Source organism: Amblyraja radiata, chromosome 15 (genome assembly GCF_010909765.2).
Source record: "Amblyraja radiata isolate CabotCenter1 chromosome 15, sAmbRad1.1.pri, whole genome shotgun sequence".
Classification (NCBI taxonomy): domain Eukaryota; kingdom Metazoa; phylum Chordata; class Chondrichthyes; order Rajiformes; family Rajidae; genus Amblyraja; species Amblyraja radiata.
This window is the reverse complement of record NC_045970.1, coordinates 36,294,392-36,317,687: the sequence shown is the minus strand read 5'-3', so window position 1 is coordinate 36,317,687 and position 23,296 is coordinate 36,294,392. Positions and strand designations below refer to the sequence as shown.

General features: G+C 39.9%; 1 protein-coding gene across 2 annotated transcripts in view; it reads right to left on the bottom strand.

Annotated features, from left to right (window-relative positions):
* Positions 1-4,183: 4,183 nt before the first annotated feature.
* Positions 4,184-23,296, bottom strand: part of trim8 (tripartite motif containing 8) — a 77,636-nt gene continuing 58,523 nt past the window's right edge. For both annotated transcript variants that reach the window (XM_033034035.1, XM_033034037.1), the window contains 5 exons: positions 19,497-19,592; positions 17,264-17,497; positions 11,905-11,936; positions 10,636-10,751; positions 4,184-6,579 (listed from right to left, as the gene is read on the bottom strand). In XM_033034035.1, the coding sequence (XP_032889926.1) occupies positions 5,909-6,579; positions 10,636-10,751; positions 11,905-11,936; positions 17,264-17,497; positions 19,497-19,592 (1,149 nt within the window). In that variant the 3' untranslated portion in view covers positions 4,184-5,908. The remainder of the gene's footprint in view (positions 6,580-10,635; positions 10,752-11,904; positions 11,937-17,263; positions 17,498-19,496; positions 19,593-23,296) is intronic.

The following is a 23,296-nucleotide window of genomic DNA, read 5'->3' as shown; positions in this document are numbered from 1 at the left end:
GGTCATCTGTTGCCGGCCCCGATTTGTTCTGGCCTGTTCTCTACCTCTAGTTTCCCCCCTCTACTTTCAGTCTGATGAAAAGCTCCATCCAAAGCGTCACCCATCCTTTATCTCCAGAGATGCAGCCTGATCTGCTGAGTTACACCGGCAATTTGTGTCTGTCTTAAGCATGGAAACAGATCCTTTGGCCCAACTCGCCCTTGCTGACCAAAATGCCCCAACTCCACTAGTCTCACCAGCCCACGTTTTCCCCTTCGCCCTCTAGTCCTAAAGTTAGTGTTCATGTAATCTACCCAATGTTTGGATTTGAGTGTCTACCCATTGCCACCAGCTACATCCATAATTGTTTTAAATTTATAAAGCATAATCGGCATCTTGAGGCAAAACATCACATCCAACTGATTTTTCTTGCTTAAAATTTTTTTTTTTAAAAATGGCATTCCAATTTGATAAAATGCCTCTATCAAAGAGTATTTTCTGAAATGCAGATTTTTCTGGGCCCTTTAGCAACATTGCTAATACATCAAAACCATTCCAGTGAACATCAACTGCTGACTCATCCAAATCCCTCTGAACAACCAGCCTGCAGTTTCCCTTCTCATAAATAATACGCATGTGGAATAACTTACCGAGAAAGGCATCAATGTAACTATAAAAGGCGCAAGCTGCAAATTGTTCTGGTGTAAATAGGGTTTAGGGGATACATGAAAGATTAAGATTATTTTCCCCCATCAGATTCTTTTTTGACATTCTAGTGAATGTCTTTTTTTTTTCTTTTTTGCCTTAATTTACAAGGACCTCCAGGTTTAGAGATACAGCGAGGAAGCAGGCCCTTTACCTACCGAGTCCAGCAGTCGCCCTGTACACCAGCGCTATCCTACGCACTAGGCACAATTTGCCATTTTACTGAAGCCAATTAACCTATAAACCTGTACGTCTTTGGAGGAAACCGGAGCACTCAGGAGAAAACCCACACGGTCACAGGAAAAATGTACAAACTCCGTAATCTGCAGTCAGGATCGAACCAGGGTGCTGTAAGGCAGCAGCTCTACCTCTATGATCAGTCTGAAGAATGGTCCCAACCCGAATCGTCACCTGTCCATGTTCTCCCGGGGTGCTGCCTGACCCATTGAGTCACTCCAGCATTTTATCTCTTTCCTTTGTAAACCAGCATCTGCAGTTCCTTGTTTCTACATCTATTGTACTAGTTTGATTTATTTGGATTTACATTTAGTAGATCTGATGCTTGGATAGCATGTAAAACGAAGCGTTTCACTAAACCTCAATACACATGACAATAATAAATCTAAATCTAAACATAGCCGTTATTCCCTCGAGCTGGAATGGACATACATTGTCAAGCTAAAGTTGGTCCCATTCATTCAACCCATATGATATTTCAGAATGGAATCTGCAAGGAATTTCTTCTTTATTTGGACAAAGAATGAAGTTCCAAGATGTGACTTCTTCGCCACTACTCTGGCTGTGGTGGATCACGCAGCTAAACCAACGAATCAAACCGGCACGTTGCAGCTCGAAGAAAGTCTTCATAATAATACGCAAAATGTAATTACTTCCCAACTGTTATCAGGCAACTGAACCGTCCTCTCACCAACTAGAGTGGTCCTGACCTCTCATCTACCCCCTTGGAGACCTTCAAACTATCTTTAATCGGACTCTATCTTGCACTAAACATTGTACCCGTTATCCTGTATCTGCATACTGTAGACGACTTGATTGTAATCATGTATAGTCTTTTCGCTGACAGGATAGCACGCAACAAAATAGCTTTTCACTGTACCTCGGTACACATGACACTAAACTAAACATTTTCTTCTACATGATCATTAAATATCCTGGATTAAAGCAAGTGTAACCAGAAATTAATTTTCACAGTAGGTCTAAACTCAAGTTACAGCTTTTGGTAAATCTCATTGCTGTTAGGATAAAAGTGTGTTATGTCAGGCTGAAGTTAAGGGAGAAGGGGGAAAAAACTGGGAAATGTGGAACTATTCACTTTTGGGAAAAGTTTGGAACAGTAACAGGCTACTTAATCATTATAGGTACACATCACATGCATCTAAGGAAGGGGAATCACTTTTGATTGTGTTTTTAAAAGGTTGCAACTAGGACAATGGAGAAGGCAAGCAAGTTGAAGTGTTGTACTTAGTCTTTCAAAAAGCCTTCAGTAAAAGTCACCATACAAGAGATTTACACAAAAAAAGCACACATTATTGGTAGTAATGCACTGGCATGGAATAAAGGTAGGTTAACGGAAATAATTGATAGGAATGGACAGGTTATTTTAGGAACATGTGGACACAGGGAACTTCAAACTGTAAACCAAGTGCTGCAGTAATTCAGCAGATCAGGCAGCATCTCTGAAGAACATGGACAGGTGATGTTTCAAGATGGGCCTTTCTTCAGTGTATGTCCATGTTCTCCAGAGATGGAGCCTGACCCAGAGTTACACCAGGTCATTTTAGGGTTGGGGAGGTTTTGACTATCACACTATCTGTATCACTGATTTTGTAATCACTGATTATCACCCGCTGAGTTTCTCCAGCACTTTCGTCTACCTTCGATTTTCCAGCATCTGCAGTTCCTTCTTAAACATCTGTATCACTGATTTTGGTTGAGGTTACCAAGTGTAATATATCCAGGTTTGTTGAAGATACAAAGGAGGGGGTCACTGTGGACTGTGAGGAAAATGCCCAAATGTGAATGGTCATGCATTTGGATAGAAAAGTATCAAATTTCCACACGTAAAAATATTTAAAATGGCAAGATACTGAAATATGTTAACATTCAGGGGATCCGAGCTGTTCATGTAAACCAATGAGCATTAATATCCAGATACAACAAGCAATTGGGGAAATAGCAGGTTGGATTTTATTGCAAGAGATCCAAGGGTAGGAATGGTTGCTGTAATTATTGACATATATCTATATTATTGTCACGTGTACACTTTAGACTTCAGTGATATCAGCCGGTACACTATTCCACACATACCAGCGAGTTTTACAACCTCCACAACAAGGCGGCAAGTTGTTGGAATGTGGGAGGAAACCGGAGCACCCGGAGAAAACGTTGTGTTCTTCAGGTAAATCATCCATGGATGATTAAAATTATGCAGGACTTGCTACCTGTTCGTGATAATCCACATCTGGAATACTATGAACAGGTCTTTTCACTCTACCAAAGAAAGAGTACATCTGCAATAGGAAAAGATACAGCAGAGCTAAACTCAGTTAATCTTTGGAATGATGAGAGATGGATCAGATTGGGTCTACCCTTCAGAGTTTAGAAGAATCATTTCCTTAAGACAAAATGCTTCTGAGCACTCATAGTGTTGAAGCAGATGTTTCCCAGGCTGGAGAATCTAGAACCAAAGTCGTGGTCTTTGAGAGTACTGGATTAGTTTATGAACATTAAGGAAATCAGAGCCGGAAATAGGATTGTGCTGGAAAGTCAGGCAGAGGTCAAAGATCAACCGTGACCTTACTCAATGCATAGCAGGCACCGGATGCAAAGTGACCTCCTCTTGCATCCACTTCTTATGATTCAAACTATTAGTTCAGCAATAATAAGGTGCAGGAAGGAACTGCAGACGTTGGTTTACACCGAAGATAGACACACGGTGCTGGAGTAACTCAGTCGGTCAGGCAGCATCTCCATGGAGAAAAATGATGGGTGACATTTCTGGTCCGACCCAAAACGTCACCCATTCTTTTTCTCCAGTTTCTGCCTGACCGTTGGGTTACTCTAGCACTTTGTGCCTATCTTCGGTATAAACCAGCATCTGCAGTTCCTTTCGAGACATGCTACAGACAAGGATGGATGCATGCATGCCATAATTTCACCCAATTCCTTAAACACTTGTGTGTTAAACTCAGGTTAGTGAATACTATCCATTTCATAGCTATTCCATTTGTGAAGATTGCAATTCTACCTAATCTTTGCTTCACCAGCCGATTACAGGGTAGGTACTTTAAAAGGGGGATTAGTGGACAGCAGGAAGGAATGGGGAGCCATGCCTGCTTTTTATTCTCCTCTTCCAGATATATAGGGATCAAACATAGTAAGCCCAGCTGTCATTAGAAATCACGTCTGGTCACTTTTGTGTCTGTCGGTCAGTCGCTGGTGATCAAACATGCACAGGAAAAAAGACAATTCTCAACTCTGCATGTATACATGTTTATTCAATGCCTTAAAAGAAGATATTGATAAAGTGACATGAAATAGGTGGTTAAGATAAACCCTGCATAACCTGGTAACTATAAGTATTTGAGAAAGACAAAATACCAACAGTTCTCGATTTTACTGATTACAAGAGTTTTTCCAAACACTAACATTCACCCTTTTCTGCAGGGACAAAGTAAAACAGAGCTCCCATGGTCAAACATCTATGGACCATCACCATACAGTTAAAATACAGCCAAACCTCGTTACAACAAACCTTCTGTTACATTAAACTTTGCCCAGGTCCCCTGCTGAAGCTCCATTTTATTTTTGATTTTTGAAAAAAAAGTCTAAGGAATTCAATCCCTCAATGAAATAAACTTTGTTATAACATGCAGACCAGCAGATTCATTGGCACCATTTGTAATTAATCTTTTTGTTTCTCTTTTGCACAATAAAATTTTCTTCTTGCCTTTCACAGGATAGTCTACTTCCAACATTGCCCAGAAAGGAAAACCAAACATAATAAAAAATTTAAAATGGGGGTGGAACAATTTTCCCAGCAGTCTGTGGTAAAGGAATGAAATCGGACCTGGAGCTCAATCCTCAGCAAAGCAAAGCAAAGCATCCCTCCCCCCTCCCCTCCCCCCCTCCCCCAATCCCACAGCCGATAAGACCACCATGGGTTAGTAATAATGAGGTTCCACTGTAATAGCCCACTCGATACAATGGGCCAGAAAAGATGTTTGTTCGACAAACTGATCAACATTTTGAGCATAATTGTAAATCACCCTCTATCCCCACCATTTTCTAGAAATAAAACAAGATTCCCAATTCTCCAGTTTTCTTTTCCTACAGAATACTAATTTAAGAAATGTCCATGTTATGCATTAAGCATACTCCCAATTATTTATTAATATATAGTTTACAGGACAGCATTTGCCTTCTCTTCTACCTGGTCAGGAACCCAGCCTGACCAGTTTCACAATCTGCATTGTAGTAGTCCCATTGTGATATTTTATTTTTATTTTTTTTTAAAAACTATGATTAAAGTGACAGGCCAAATCTGCCATGCTTAATTAGGGTGTAGTTTCCCCTATCCAGGAAGCCAACGTCCCACCTTGAACTTGTTTTTTTTAGAAAAAAATATTTTCTTCTTTGATTTCTTTTCCACATGGGAAGTCCATACTCAAAGGAGTTATTGTAAAAGAGCACTGGGTAACTATTAAAATTAACGCACAACGACTTGCCAGAGACAAGTCCACTTGACGTCGTGTGACAATCGCGAACACTTCCAGTGTCAGGGCATCATTTCCCCTCAGACCCCCCCTATTCAACAGGTCAGACAAACTCTGCCAATGCCCACAGCGTTAATTTGTGCTTCACTGTCAAATGGTACCTCTGCTTTATTGCTGCTATTATACCAGAGCACTATATGATTAACTAATATTAAACGCTTCTGCAAAAAAGTGCTAAGAGTTTTCATATAAAAATTCTGTTATGGTTGCGGCACTCCTGGCAGAAACAACCAAAAAAAAAAAAAAGGAAGCCATTTAATACAGAACGTCTCCATTCGTGAATGGATCACTAAACCCAGTACTGGAATTCAATTGCACAAAAAGTTTACATCATGTGCGGAATGTATTTTCTAACTTTTTTTTAAGCAAATGATCTGAAATTAACATTTAGAGAAAGAGGAAAAATTAAAAAGGAAAATGCACACTGTTCAAAATGTATGATAGACAGAATTTAGAAGATTAGCTTGTGGTGTAGTGTTCAGTGAAGCGTTGGTCATGTAGCCTGCAGTTATCTTGCCTGCAGTGTTGTTGTGAGATGCTGATCCCATGCCATACGATATAAGGGACTGAGGTACCGAGGGAGCAGGCGGAAGAGCGTGTGCGTATTCCTGCGACGTCACAGACCACGGGAAGGTGCCCGATCTGCTGTATGGCTGGTGTCCATTGTGGTTCGAAACAGAAGGCACGCCAGAACAGAAACAGTTATCCACAGAGCAGACGAGAATTTTGCGGCCTCCGTAGCCGACAGACTGGGAAAGTACAGACTGCTGGGAGGGCGTGCTGTTGGGATAGTGAGTTGTATTGAAGACTGGCCCCGTGTGAACGGGCTGTGGGCCGCTGGTCAGTCCCACGATGTGCTGGGAAGAACTGCACGGCACTAGGGACTGTGCCGACTGACCCTCGACAACAGCCCCACCCTGGCCCATGAACTGGCTGGCAACATTGCCAGCCGTCACTTCTAGGAAGCCGTTGTCCACACCGGATGTCGTGGGCATTGGGAAAGCAGTGGAGTGCTTGCGTTTTTCTCCAGCGGAATTGGAAATGTTGCAGGTGTATGCAGGGACGCTCTGCAGAAATGGTACCGAAGTGCTTATCGTTCCTGTTAAAGGACAGTAAAGAGAAATAGGTTACACGAGGAATCTACAAATCTCCACAAACAAGTGCACATGTAGGTGCTTTAACTATTGCGCCAATTTCTATTTTGCTGAAAGAAAACATTTGATTAGCATTTCTTCCACTTTCTCTGAAAGAATTCAGAGACTCGGTATTTTCACCAATTCATTCACCTGCGAGAATCCACAAAATACAGCGGAACATTGAAACAGCACAGTGGAGCAGCGGTAGAGTTGCTGTCTTACAGCACCAGAGACCCAGGTTCGATCTGTCGGTATGGAGTTTATAAGTTCTCTCTGTGACCGTGTGGGTTTTCTCCAGATGCTCTGGTTTCCTCCCACATTCGAAAGGTGTGCAGGTTGGTAGGTTAATTGGCTTTGGTAAAATTGGAAATTGTCTCCAGTGTGTAGGATAGTGCTAGGGTACGGGATGATTATTGGATGGCGCTGCTCGGTGGGTTGAAGGGCCCTTTTCTGAGCTGTATCTCCAAAGTCTGTGAACCGATTCATCCCCCTGTGAGGCTTTTGATTGAGTTGAGGACAGGATTGAACCAGAGTCGCTGGCACAGTGAGACAGCAGCTGTACCAGCTGAGTTGCTGTGCTTTTTTTTTTTAATGCTACATTCAATACAATAAACATTCTACAGTCATTTCTCTATACGTGCAGAATTCATTGCAATCACAATACTTTAAAGAGCGGAACATCTGCTTAATTATTCAGTATACAATACAGGGACACTTACTAACCAACTTTACACCTTCCAGTTCTTACGTTTACTCGGAACACAGACATGACTACATTTAATACTGCCCAGTCATGACTACATTCAATTCTATACAAGCATGACCACATATAATATATTCCCACCTGACCAAAAAAGGTGCGATGGCTGTTTTTATAACAGCACTCAAGGTTATAACCCTATGCCACTGGTTAATAGCTAACCAAATGCATACAATTAGACCAGTTCAGAGACAAGGACCAGTGAATGATTTTTTTGTCCATAAAGCGACATTTTTTCATGTTCAGCTTTCCTGCTGCTAGCTGACAAATGAACAGCTTTTGATTAACTTCATATTTTAAAGTAACTTATTGAAGATGTATTCTCATCTTCTGGGCGCCAATCCACAACCATATCGATATATATATTATTTTGTGTATATATATATATATATATATATATATATATATACACACAATATGAAATGTTGGAGATAAATTAAAAAGGTTTAACAAAAATCTATGTTTACATCGGGTTGGTAGGTTAATTAACCTCAAAATAATCCATCATGTGAAGGGAGTGGATGTGAAAGTGGGTAACACTGAACTAATGTGAACATGCCCGATTAATGGTCAGCATGGATTTGGTGGGCTGAAGAGCCCGTTTCCATGCTTTCAGTCAATCAATTGAAGAAATTAAAGGCCTGAGTGGCTGTCATCAATGTTGATCATTAAAGGCACTAGACGGCAAAACAAACTTTTTTTGAAGTTGGTAAGGAAAGACAATTTTTACAATTGCATTATAAAAAAAAGTACAGTAAACCCTTGTTATAATGGACCATCTGTGGGGGGGGGGGGGGGGGGGGGGGGCGGGAGAAAATGGTGTCCGTTATTTCCGGCTGTCCGCTATAAATGAATATGCGTCTGTGCCCCATCGAGATTGCTGCCCAGGCACTGGGTCAGAATCCTGGAGCGCTGTCACCGAGAGCCCAGGAGGACCTCCCTCATCACATGGAGCCCCGCACCCCATGGTGCCTGCCCAGCATCACCTTATCCAGTGTAACTGGGGAACGCAATCACCGCTGTCCCTGCTGCTGGTTACCGTATCCAGAGTTTAAAAGCAAAGTGGGTGGTCTGGGACGTTGGGGTTGCAGCGTGGTGGGACGTGGAATCCCTGTCCCGCTCCAGATGGGATTCCCACGACCAACTGCCCACCAGGAGCTCAGGGTGGAGGGACATCGGCCTAAAACGTTAACTCAGTTTCTCCTTCCAAAGATCGCTTCCTAACCTTATGAGTGTACAAGTTCTTATCAGCCAAATGTATTTTTGTTACCACAAGCTAAAAATACTGAAGGCCGGTTGTTACATTGTTTATTAGAGCTGATAGAAGCAATTGCTTCTCAATTTTAATGCCCTGGCAATTTCAATAGCCTGCTGCCCGTGTTCTTAAAGAGAAAGTCCACTATGACTGAAACAGTTATCAAGAGGCCCGTAATAACAAAGGTTTACTGTATTGTGCAGCAGACACTTCATGAATGTTCCCGTTAAAATCTATTATTTCAAACTAGCCGAGTACTTTACAAATGTTAAAGGTATAGCAGCTCATCAGAAAATGGAGTGAATTCAACATTTTATAATCCAGGAGATTTTAGATTTTGGTAGGATTAATTTTATCAAGAGAACATCAAGTTGAAATTGTCAAAACTGGTATCGGATAAAATGATAGATGAAATTTGAGAAAACAAGAGGAATTTAGCTAAATAAACCACTTGCATAGTAGCAACCAGGACCAAAAGCGTTATTTAGCAAACAATGCACCATAGAACAGACGAGAGAGAATTCAATTTAGAGCTCTCATGCAAATGTGCAAAGAATATCGCACATCCAAAGGATTTGGAAAGAAAGACAAAGAAGACAAACCAGAGTGCAATTTTGAAACAGGAACATTTGGAAAGCAAGCGAAGAATAGTAAGAATTTAAATAATTTTTCAGGAACGTCAAGGCAATGTTAATCCTTCAGAACACATGTGAAGGCAATAATGCAAAAGAAAATAAGGAATTGGCAGGCTTGAAGTACTCTCCATCAGTTTTCACTGGTAGCAACTGACAGACTAATCACAGGAAGCAAGTAATGTATCTAACATTTCAGAGACTTAAAGTGAATCTAGGACTGAAACTCAAGGTTCACATAAGCACATAAATAAAACAATTCATAGCACTAAAGGAGTTTAAATCTCCAGAATCTGATCATTTGTACTTCAGGGTTTAGCCATAAACCAGTTGTCCAGTTCAGGAACTGCGCACTTAAACTAGAAACCACAACATTTAAATCCATTATTTAAGACAGGTTGATTGAATGCAACTGTGAGTTTATTGACAGATCGATTGCTCTGATATTGTTGGAAGTTATGAAAATGCATAATTAAAACCAGGAAATGGGTACTTGGAGAACCTTGAGCTGATCAATGGGAGCCAATATGGACCAGTAGAGGGTATGCTTTGTCCAAAGTAACTTAAACGTTTGAGGAACACAAGTATTAAAATTAAATAATGACATTGGCAGATTAAATGAACAAAGCATAATGTCAAGTAAAATAAAAGTAATAAGAGTATACCCAATGACATTCAAAAGTCTGATAAGGCAGGACTACACCGTGAATAGTAGGGCTCAGGAGAGGGTAGTAGAGCAGAGATATCTAGGAGTGCAGATACATAGTTTCTAGAAAGTTGCGTCACAGGTAGAGTGTGGTCAAAAATGCTTCCTTCACATTGGCCTTCATCAGTCAAGTATTGAGTATAGAAGTTAGTGGGTCATGTTAGTTATACAAGACATTGGTGAGGCCGCATTTAGAGTATTGTGTTCAGTTTTGGTCACCATGTTACAGAAACAATGTTGTCAAGCTGGCTAGGGCTTTATACCTTGGAGCACAAGAGGATGAGGGGTGGTATTATACAGGTATACAAACTCATGAGAAGAATAGATCAGGTAAACACAGTATTTTGCCCAGAGTAGGGGAATCCAGAACCAGAGTGCATGGATTTAAGGTGGGGGGGGGGGGGGGGGGGGGGGAGGGTGATTTAATAGGAATCTGAGGGGTAATTTTTTTTAAACACACAGAGGGCGATGGTGTATGCTAGTGTAGATTGGGTATGCTGGTCAGCATGGGCAAGTTGGGCTGAAGAACCTGTTTCCACGTTGTATGACTTCAAGACATCGGTTCCAATTATGCCGAGCATTCAAAGTATACTTCATTTAAAAACAATACTTGGTATGTCTACATAGCACGTTTTCTATTTTAAAATAGGTTTGTGTTATTATTACCTTCAAGCAACTTTCTGATGTGTTTGTCCTTCTTACCAATTTCACTCAAGAAAGGTTTTGGCTGGAGGTGACCAAATTTAGGTGGGGGCAACCCATTTCCTGTACATGCCTGAGTCCTTGAAAGAAAAATACATTTTATGAACAAGGAATATATTGCTTTCAGTTTTGCATCATGCTCGGAATTTTTTCAACAATTCAAGGATAACCATCTAACCAATACATTTGAATACTTTTTAATACATATCTGCTCACAATAGAATAAAACAAGGCCTGTGTTATGCCTCAATGGTACAGGACAGCAGCACCGTGTCCAACCAGAGCCTCAGCCGTTAATGAAGATCAGACCCATTATTCATTGGGGGATTTGTATCCAAATAACAGTCAGTTATTTCAGATTTCCTCTGAATAATCTGGTGCTGTTTGTTTGCGAGGATGCACTTATTTGCGAGGGTGCACTTACAGATACTGAAGGTGACACCATGCAAAAGCACCAGACAACTATGGTGCTTTGTGAACCGGCCTTAAACTTCTGGAAGATTAGAAAAAGGCTCAACACTGAATAAGGCACACTAAACGGCATTGTCATTTGCAAGAACAATTTATTTGTCATCTGCCAGTCTCTTAACTCTTTAGTTAAGATATCAGATAATATTATATTGCTTCTGGACTAGTATTACTTCTGACGTGCAGTTTCTATTTAACAATAAATTGTGTAGAAAAGATTTTGAGCAGTAGAACTGAGTCGAATTACTTCTTGCAGCTAGCCTGCTTCACTTGATCTTGGCTTCCTGCACGCAATACAATGGAAGAGGAAATGAGAGTACTTTGTGAGCAGCATATTAAGTCAAAGCAGATCGTATGACTTGAATGACAACCCCAGTGACCCAATCTACATCATTCAAATTTGAAAAGGTGTTGCGATTTTAAAGAATTGTTCAATTAATGGAATTAACATTAATGTCAATAGTGCAATTAGTGTGCAGGAAGGAACTGCAGATGCTGGTTTAAACCGAAGATAGGCAAAAAGCTGGAGTAACTCAGCGGGACAGGCAGCATCTCTGGAGAGAAGGAATGGGCGACGTTTCGGGTCGATACCCTTCTTCAGACAATTAGTGTCTCAGTTCTCAGGAAAGCAGTACTTTTGCTGAGATTAGTAATAACATCCAACTTACAAAATGGCCAATTTCAACATTCCCTCATATGCAAATTCTCAAATACCTCCCACTCTTCCATATTTTGTTTGTACAAAAACACAACATTAATGCTTACCTTTCCAGTAGAATTTTTACTGATTTTGTATTCTGAAAGAAAGCAAATAGATAAAAGTTACAAAGCAATCTATTATTTTCATTTATTTTCAGGATCTGAGTTTTTCCTAACAAATTTCTCTTAAAATGCAACTCCTACTGATGAAACAAGTAGAAGAAATAAATATTCTTCTGTAACCAGGGAAAAATAATCAACTAGAATGACTCAAGATTGGCCTCACTCAGCTAGAAACTGAGTACCAAAGTTGGCATATTATGACCAGAGGGATGGGGTTGAAAGAATGGAGAGAAGAGATAACATTGAAAACAATTTATGGCAATGAAACCATCAGCCCAGAACTTCCTGCTAGTGGTTTGCGCCTAGTGATCACCATTGTCGCATGAGCCAACTAGATTTACTTTTATCGATCCACTGATAGCGAATTGTTACACGGAAAAAGCACCTTGATCCAAGATGGCACAAATGAGGCCTATCTATGAAAAATTGCTGGATAATCTGTATCCAAGGCTTTGGTTCCTGTTAAACCAATTAAGGACCTAATGTTTCAGAATGGCCAGAGCATGATACTTAAATATTTAAAGAATAATTAAACAGGGCAAAAATCTAAAAACTGACACTTGAAAACACAACTAAAAATATCTAAAGCAATCTCAATTAACTAACTAAAAGTAAATTATCTTATACTTTTCCTTGTGCCCCTCAGCCACCCCATGCTATCCAAAATGGTCCTACTATTTCTACACCGGATTAGATCTGGTACAGAATTAGCAGGAAAAATGTTTCACCATAACTGCAACTTCAAGCTCCATGACAAGACCAATGTTAGAGAACTTCCTGGGAATTGTCAGAGCTACGCCAAGTGTTTGGGACCTCCATGCAAGCACAGAAACACAGAATCCTAAATCTGGCAGCATTTTGAGAAATACCCACAATATCCCTTAAAGGTTCCAACTAATTATTTGCAAAAGATTCTGTGTTTTTTGACTTTATAACTATAACTGATGGGGTGAGAATTAATATGGAAGGGAATGAAGGCTGGCCATGGTTAATGTACAGAAATCAACAGCATCCAAATTGCTGGAGTAACTCAGCGGGACAGGCAGCATCTCTGGAGGACACGGAGAGGTGCATTTTGGGTCAGGACTCTTCTTCAGACTGAAGGAGTATGATGAAGAATCTCAAGCTGAAATGTCATCTATCGATGCCCTCCAGAGATACTGCCTAACCTGCTGAAGTAGGGTGCAGTGGTAGAGATGCTGCCTTAGAAGAGACAGAGACCCGGGTTTGATCCTGACTATGGGAGCTGTATATAGACTCTCGCCATGACCGTGTGGGTTTTCTCCAGGTGCTCCAGTTTCCTCTCACACTCCAAAGATGTACAGGTTTGTAGATTAATTGGCTTTGGCAAAATTGTAAGTGGTCCCTAGCGTGTAGGATTGTGCTCGTATATGGGGTGATCGTTGGACAGCGTGGACTTGGTGGGCCGAAGGGCCTGTTTCCCCGCTGTATCTCTGAAATCTAAAGTGTACTTTGGGTTCTACACAAGATTCCAGCATCTGCAATTCCTTGTGTCTACACATCAGCAGATCCCGACAAGATGCATCGTAGGTCGCTGCCAATGTGGCGGAGGATCCTGTGACAAAGCTTGTTAAAATCGTCCAATCTTCCCCAAATACAGGGAATGTACCAGAGGACTGGGAATGGCAAATGTGTTCACTCATGTCTGTAGACATGGCGGCTAACCGCAGGCCAGTTCAATCCTGGTTGCGAGGAGGCTTTTTTGATGCAGGCCGAGAAAACATTAAAACTTATTTGGAGAAGTACGAGTAAATAAAGGAGAGCCAGTGTGGATTTGTTAAATAGTTATATCATGTTTACCCAACCTGATTGAATTTGTGGCAAGAGAGAAAGTTGAAGAAAGGAATGCAGCAGATGTTTGTCTATGCAGATTTCAAGAAGGTATTTGATTAAGTCCCAAATAAAAAGGTCAGTTTGTAAAATTGAGGCTCAAGGAATTAAAGGATAACCTGCATTGTTGATAGGAAATTAGATTAAAGGCAGAAAGGAAAGGTATATAGATACAATAAACTGCAGATGCTGGTTTATTAAAAAAAAAGACTTAAACTGCCTAATCACGTGGAGGGTGAGGCAGCATCGCTGAAGAACATGGATAGTTGACGCTTCGGGTCGGGACCCTTCTTCAGATATATGTATGTTGTCTGGCATGTGAATGGTAGACAGTTCCATTCTGCAGGTATCAGCGACAGACCACTGCTTTGTTTGGGAACACATTAATTCCTTAAATATGGGTGTAGAGACAGACCATTTCTCCAAGGAGTCTATTACTATCTTCATTTATCATATCTCCATATTTGTGGATCACAAAGCTTAAAAATGTAATAAACAGCGAGAATAGCAATATGGATAGGCGGGCTGAATGGGAAGATCAAATGCTGATTAAATTTAATATAAAGAAATGTGAAGTGATGGTCCTTCTGCCAAAATTGAAGGAGTCACAATATAGACTAAATGGCAGAGTTCCAAATCCGTAGAATCTTTCAGATTAAGAGGTCAGATTGGTGAAGGTGAGGTTATTGAGGTAAAGCAAAGGAGATTTGATAGACATATACAAGATCATGATGGGTTACAACAAAGTTGTTGTTCCTACGAGCAGACAGTTCCAGGACCATGGGGCAGAGAAACAAAGTTCCACAAGTTCACGTTATAGGTGTAGAATTAGGCCATTCGGCCAATGGAGTCTACTCTGCCATTCAATCATGGCTGATCTCTGCCTCCTAATCCAATTTTCCAGCCTTCTCCCTATAACTCTGACATCTGTTCTAATCAAGAATTTGTCTATCTCTGCCTTAAAAATATCCACAGATTTGGCCTCCACAGCCCTCTGTGGCAATGAGTCTCACAGATTAACTACCCTACTCCATCCAGACGGTACAGGAAAGGATTAAGAATGAAAGCAGTTTAGGATCCAGAGGTCGTTGCCTGCAAGGGTAGTGAAAACAATATCAAATCAATACTTGCAAAATGGATTTGGCTGTGCATTGAAAGCAAATAATTTCAGGGCTATTGGGAAAGAGTGGGGGGGAAATAGGGCTGATCAGATTGCTTGACTGCAAACTGGCATGGATTCAATGGGCTGAATAGACTTCTTGTGTGCAGTAACTTTTCTCGGGGATGGAATAATAAATGGCATTCTTCAGATAAACTGCATTCTTTCAATGTCCTTTTGCCTACAGAAACAGCCAAATATTTATTTTACCAGAATTACACTCAACCAGGTGCCCCATAAGGCAGGAGGGGGAGAAGAAATGAAAAGCAATGCAGTGTTTAAATCCTATATTTTTCTGGAACATAAATAAAAAACCCAAAATAAGTGCACCACCATAAATTACTGCCTTGTATTTGTGCAATATTCCAGACCCCATGTAAAACACGTAGATTTGACTCTCTACGCTAACATGATGTACAAAAACTTGTGAGATGGCAAGCTTAAAAATTTATAAAGCAAATGGAGGAGAAAAAACTCCTGCAACTGCAGTTATGGCAATCCATTTTGGAATTTAATTTCATAATTATAGATGCTAAAATCTGCTCAGGATCCTATATAACACTGTTTTCCTATTAAGAATACTTGCAAATAAACTGACAGGCTAGGTATGAATTACTTCAACCAATTTAGAAATAAAGATCCTTCAGTAAATATTTAATGCAACGACATCACGCCACCTTCAAAATTAATAAAATAACAAATAATTACAGCCAACCTGCCCAATTGACCTCATTTAAAAAAAAAAATGCATCGACTCACTCAAACCGTACAAATATCCATTTTCAGAAAAAGGATGTACAAAAGCATGAGAGGAATAGATCGGGCACCATCGCAACATTTAAGAAACATTTAGACAGGCGCATAGATATGAGAGGTTTAGTGGGCGTTGGGCTGAAGGGCCTGTTTCCACACCATAAGGCTAAAAAAAATAAAAATTTACTCCTCAAATGCCACTGACACAATGAAAGTTCTTAAACACCAGTTTAATTTCAGTTTAATCTCAGATTTTCCTTTTTACAGAAAATGATTGCAAATCCAATGTTTTGTTGAAAATTGCTTTCAAAGTTAGGACATCTTTGACATGATGAATTAGTTCATGATTATATATAGATTGATCTATATACATCCCATCTCCAGAGCTGACAGCAGAGATGAATGTCCATTTGTTACAGGTATGTACATCATCCAAAGGCTCTGGATCACTTGCAATTTACCATATCAAATTAGAAAATGTCACTATTTTTTCCACAGTAAAACAGATATTGCAAGAGATCTACCAGCAATATGATAAAAGGCCATACAGAACAAGGATGGAAAATGACATATGTTGGTTAGGTATGCCATGTTCACACTGCTCTTTCAATTTATTACGTGAAGAAATAACCCAAATTAGGGAAAATGCAGGTACCCTTGCACTATCTCTGGGCATTAAAATTAATACTTGCATTGGCTTTTCCCATGATTCTTAGTTTAGAGATACAACATGGAAACCGACCCTTTGGCCCACCGAGTTCACATCGACCGTCGTTCATAATAGTTCTATGTTATCCCACACACCAAGGGCAATTTACATAGGCTAATTAACCTACAAACTCGCACGTCATTGGGATGTGGGAGGAAATCCACAAGGTCACAGGGGGAACGTACAAACTCTGCACAGACAGTACCAGTGGTCAGGATTGCATCAGGGGGCCTGGCACTGTGCCACTCACATTCTTATAGCCACGTTTATACTGTAAACTACCCGTCTCAATAAATCACATGACAATGTGTGTTTTCTGCAAGCCATGCGTTATGTAACTGAAGCCTTGCATATCTATTAAGTCTGCACCTTTATATGTTATGCTTTGTACTAACACTTTTTTTAAATGTCTACATTTCCGCTGTTTAATTAAAAATGTAAAAGTGTTATGTTAACTAAAGAAAAAGGAATAAAATGTAATAATAATGAACTACAGATGCTGTTTTATATCAAAGATAGACACAAAGTGCTGAGGTAAGTCAGTGGGTGAGGTAGCATTTTCCAGTGGAAATTGACAGGTGACATTTCAGATCGGATCTAAAGAAGAGTCCCAACCTAAAACATCATCTATTGATTTCGATGCTGCCTGACTTGCTGAGTTACTGCAGCACTTTGTGTCTATCTTTAAAAAATACAGAATATTTGATTGAATATGGAGTTTAAATTATCTCCCCACCATCTGGACCCATTTCACCCAAATGCCATACTTAAACTTAAGTCATCCGGTCATTTCACCGGGTACAGTTCAGTTACTTTTAAAAACTTATTACCTTCATGAATGAAATATCCTCTGTCCTGTCCCACATTTTTTGGACTGAATTCAATAATTTTTTTGCTTCTTCCAATCGCTCATTTAGCTGATGTACTTGCGATGCATTCTCGTCGCAGAATTTTGTCCGTGTTTTATCGATCAGTTCCAAAGTTTTTCCAAGATCCTCTTCCAGAATCTGACGCATTTTCTCATACTGCAAGCGCACTTCCTCTTTCAACTGATGCACTTTTTCCTTAGGAAAACAAAATGGGCAATGGCAGAAATTATTCAATTCAATTGAGTACAGTTCCAAATGTAACATTGTAAAAGAATTGGAAGTCCTGGAGAAAAAGCAAAAACATCTACAAGGATAATATTAGAAATGCATTGTTATATTTATCAAAAAGAAGAAGGGCTGAGCATCTTTCTTCCTGAAAAGTGATGGTTTCTACATAACATAAGCGATCCTTAACATGAAGGGCACAAATGGGTAGAAATTAATTTTCTGTTGCATGCATTGTAGTAACAAGTGCAAATTTATTTCAGCCTTTGAGATTCAGTTCCGCTAAATTCAACAGAACAATATTCGGCTTATACAGCAGGGTTACTTCCTACCCCAAACTATTCACAATAGATGCCACAAATACAAGATAGTGAAGAATCAAGAGGGCGATTTCCCCAGACATTGGTGAAAATGTAAAAATTACCTTCCAGTGAGTGGGGAGAATAATATAGGTGGATATTAAGGAGAGTTTAATCTCATGCAGATACAGAAAATTACGTTGGAAGTGTTAGGGGAAAAATAAGAAGAGATTAGAGTCGAGCACAAGACATGCAATCACGTAAGTGTTTATGTAATTCTTTCTTCGACACTCCCCCAGGTAAATTGTTCAAAATCTAATAAAGGTTATCAGTGCAGATTTCATTTCGAGCAAATGGCGCTTTTGTCTTCATTCTGTTGAAGCACCTATAGGATTTGAAAGCAAGATTCCACTTGAACTCCTTTTACACTTACTGCATCATCAGGCTGCCCCAGATTATTTCTCAACATTTAATTATTTTCACTGGAATAATTTTAACATCAGCGCTTGAACCAAATGCCACAGTCAATTTGCAAGGTACCACAAAGAGCTTCAGCTAAATTGAACCTGGTGACTTTAAGCAAGGTGATGCCGGCCTCATGCAGAGCCCAGTATTAGGTCTTATACTTTACTTAGAGATACTGTGCAGAAACAGGCTCTTCGGCCCACCGAGTCCACGTCGACCAGTGGTCACCCTGCATACGAACACGATCCCACACACTTTAGGGACAATTTACAATTTTACCAAAGCCAATTAACCTACTATGTCTTTGGAGTGTGGGAAGAAACTGGAGTGGCCGGGGAAAACTCACACGGTCACAGGGAGAACGTGCAAATTCCGTACAGGCAGCACCCATAATCAGGATCGAACCCAGGTCTCTGGCGCAGTAAGGCAGCAACTCTACCACTGCCCCTGTTGAGGCCTGTTTAGCGTCTTATCCAATGGAAGATGACCGACAACAGAGCACTCCTTTAACTGTAAAAGGTGTCAGCCTAGATTGCATGCTTGTATTAAAATTGGAGTTTAAACTCAATGATGAGACACAAGCCAAAATGAAACTTCAGGTGGGCCTCAAATAGTTTATAAAGTATCGTAGATTATGAACCAAAAAAATTTGGAATGAGAATAAAATAAGATAATTCATTTTTAGTTTTAGTTTAGAGATACAGCCCTTTGGCCCATCGGTCCATGCTGACCAATGAACACCCATTCACACTAGTTCTATGTTATCCTACTTTCACAACCACACCCTACACACTATGGGCAATTTAGAGGCCCATTAACCTGCAAATCTTTGGGATGTGGGAGGAAACCGGAGCACCTGGAGGAAACCCACGCGGTCACAGGGGAGAATGCACAAACTTCACACAGGCAGCACCCGAGGTCAGCATCGAACCTTGGTTTCTAGCGCTGAAGCAGCAGTTCTACTCGCTGCGCCTCCCTTAATTCTTGGGACAGAAAAGTCAGGAGACCAAGAGGGGAATTTAGAATTGGAGATTTAACCAAATGATTTGCCTACTTAATGGCAGTATTCATTAGCATGACCAGGGCACTGCGCCATTGTCAGAAAGGAGGAAATATTCCTTTTGGCTCAGCTAACCATCTTGAAGCAACCCCATTTAACATTCATACAAAATTGCAAGCCGACAAAAATGTTTGATTTCACTTACCTCAATCACACTTTTATCGGTTTTCAATTTGTATATTTGTTCTTCGATATCCTGTTCTCTTTCAGACAGTCTCTCCTGTTGTTTCATCAGCATTTGCTTTAAAAAGGAAATAAAGAAGAATGACTCAGCTATTCAAAAACAGTCAGAAGAATAAAATGCAAATTAACTATGTCGAAAAATTAAGAAACGTTGAGTCCTCGTATGAATCAGCCCTTCCCACTCTTTATCTCTCACCCCACCCCCCCCCCCCCCCCCAGATCTAGTCACAGATAGCAAGCAGCAATCGCAAAATATTTACAAAATATGACTACCAGATTGACCAAAGTTAACTACCATTTGCCTTCAGGTCATACAAGAGACTTTCGATGCTGCAATTTGGAGTAGACATGAAAACAAACTGTTGGAGAAACTCAGTAGGTCTGAGCGCAGAGGGACTGCCAACGTTTTATAAGTTTCTTGCTGACATTTGCTTTAAGTCTAACCCAAGACGACTGCTACTGGCCTACATGGTGACACTGAACCCAATGTAAAAATTAAAGATAGACAGGAGTTCAGGCAGCATCGGGACATTTCTTCACCCATCCCTTGACGCAAGAGATGCTGCTTAACCCGCTAAATTACTCCTACACTTTGTGTCTATCTTCGGTATACACCAGCATCTGCAGTTCCTTTCTACGCAGCAATATAAACATTTACAGCCGAAAATAGATTAGGAGTGGAATTAAGAGCACTATATACCTCATAACTAGGAATTGCTAAACCCATTGTCGTTACTTCCTCTAGGTTCATAGGAACATTTTGCATCTCTCTTTTCCATTTATCCTCTCCCCAATCTTTTCAGGTATTTCAGGACCTGACTCGTCACTTGGATTAGGTAATACTGGCTACAAAGCAAGATGCAAAAATCCTGACCCGAGGAAGTGCTCCTGAAGTCAGACATAAGCAACCAGACGAGATGGAAAGGACAAACAAAAAACACGCAAGTTGGCAGTTTTGTGCAGCCGGATAAATAGTGGCCTCTGTTGAAAACCGGAATCACATTTATTAACCACCACTGTAACCAATATTTAACACAAGGAAGTCAAAAAGGATAAATCTATTGGTGAAAATGTTAAAACTAATTTCCTAATTTTGCTCCCCCCACCCACCTCTTCTAGTTATGGAGTTTTCAGTCCTTTGTCTCATTTGCCCTTAAGTATATGCAAGGGAAAGAAAAGCAGCCAAAAAGAAACAGACAGAACATAAAGTATCTGCCAAGGAAGGTATTTACACTCCAGTGCAGGAAATGCTTTGCAACTTCCCAAAGCAGATGGACACACAAGCTGTACTTTCACAGCAGAACAGTATTTTTAACTTGCAATTCTGGTCTTCTGGGAATAGCATATTACTCCCAAAGTCTCAATTGTGCTGCATTTGTGCATTGATCAAGTTCTCCACCAACAATTTATTGATCTTAAATTTTTCACCACATAAAATATGGAAGTAATAGAATTGTGGAGAATAGTATACGCAGCCCAGCCCATCACATGAACCAGCCTCCATGCATCTATACTACGCTGCCTCGAAAAGGCACCAAACATAATCAAGGACCACTCACACCCCGATTATTCTCTCTCATCCCCACTCCCGACAGGCAAAAGATACAAACATCTTGAAAGCACGTACGACCAGATGCAGAACCAGCTTCTTCCCTGCTGTCACCAGACTCATGAACAGACCTCTCATATGCGAAGGATAGATCCTCAATCTTTCAATCTACCCCAAGTCCTTGCACATTAAATAAAAAATCTGCATTCTGTGGTCAGAACCCTATATTCTGCACTCTGTTTCAAGCCTTTTACAGTACCTATTGGACTCATGTATGCTATGATTTGTCTGGATAGCATTAAAAGATTTTGCTATATTTCAGTACACATGACAATAATAAACTATTCACTTAAACAAGGAAACATCATGTTCACAAACCATTATAAAGTGTGAATTTTGGCCACACTGCTGGTACTGACCAATTAATACTGTCAAATCAGACCATATGCAAGTCATAAAGTTACCTTTTAACTCAATACACAAACTCATTTACTTGCTGTGGACCAGTAGTGAGATATGGATTGGAAGAAATTAGGAAGACAAGCAAGGTCAAATTGGACCTGCCATTTTGCTCTGCGTCTTTTAATGTATATTCAATCCACATTACTAATAACTCAATTGTTTTTCTACATAATTCTACTATTCCAAAATAGACACTATTATTCCATGATTCCAAAATAAATATTGGTGACTATTTAATTTGGTAAAATGTTTTGGTGATCAGACTTATAAAAAGAGCAGTCATTCAAATCGCTGGTCATCCAGGGCTCAGAATTGCAGAGGGGAAAGCAGTTAATAGTTCACATCAAAGAGCTGTAGCTTCTAATGCTCGTTTGTCTACACAAAACCAAATGCGATTCATGTGATTTGCACAAACAGGATTGCGAATGTGTGGGGAAAATGAATATTAGGGACAGATCCATATGCAAATGCATTCACTAGATCATAGGTGTTTCTCACACTATTTTGGAAGAGTGACCTCTGACCAAATGGTTTGAATATAGCATACATACTTAAGCAACCTTTGCATTTTGCTTTGTCTCAGTAAAAACGAGAGAAAGCTCAAACACATAATATCTTTGAAAAGATGCAATATAGATCCAAGTCTTGCAAAATTTGCCTCCGTCATTTATTATGCTCTTCCTTCAATAAGTCAAAAATCATTCATCCGAAATGTAAAAATGCAGATAAAATGCTACTACACAGAAGAACAATTACATTTCTAAATTTTAGGATTAGCACTGACATCGATACATTCAGATTTTGCACTAAAACTATTCATAACAAACTTTTAATCACCATTTCAATTTCATATTACTGAAATATGAGGAATACGTGTATACGAACAGGAATGTTTATTCTTTCAAAAGCAGATTATTGCAGAAGCTAGAAATCCAAACTTAAAAAAATGCTGGATGATGTTTGAAGGAAGAGCATAACAAATGACGTTTTAGCTGGATGATGTTCCCTGAGAACTCGGAGCTCAAATTCATTCTTTACATTATGTGACAAATATTATGTACATGACAAATTACCACGCTTGAGTCTTGGTGTAATTGAGAGTCAGCACATTGCCAATAAAGGGGATGTTAATGCTGGACTTGGTTGTAGAATAGAGCTGCAGGTCCCACAGCCCCAAAACCAAGAGTGAACAAGTTCCATTGGCACTGGCCTGTTTACTATCAACTCGTGCATTTGTGCCAAGAAAACTGGCTACGCTGATGCAATCTGATAACTATCATGCAAATTTACAAGTGCATGGCTGATTTTTTAAATATTACTTCACAAGTTTATAAAGAATTCACAAGTTCATAAGCCATACGAGAAGGCCGCCATTCGGCCCATCAAGTCCACATTGTCATATAATGACCAGATGCATTTTAAAAGTATAGGAAATCACCAGAATCCACAGTAATGGGACTTTAATGGATTGTTACTTTATTTTATTTTTTTTATAGAGTACCAATCTTTCTTTTGTTCGAATTGTGCTACTAGCTTAAAGAATCACAAGGAGATAGATATCCTTAGGTTTTATTTTCACCAACTTAACCTAAATTTGGTGGTTCTGAAAGGTTTAGTCATTCAAATGTATTTCAACATCACACATTCAACACATGGCACTGGATGTTGCTCCTGAAGATTAGGAATTTTATTCCTCGTTCTTTTTCACATTTACAAATAATCAAGCACAACTTGTTACTCCCATATATAGA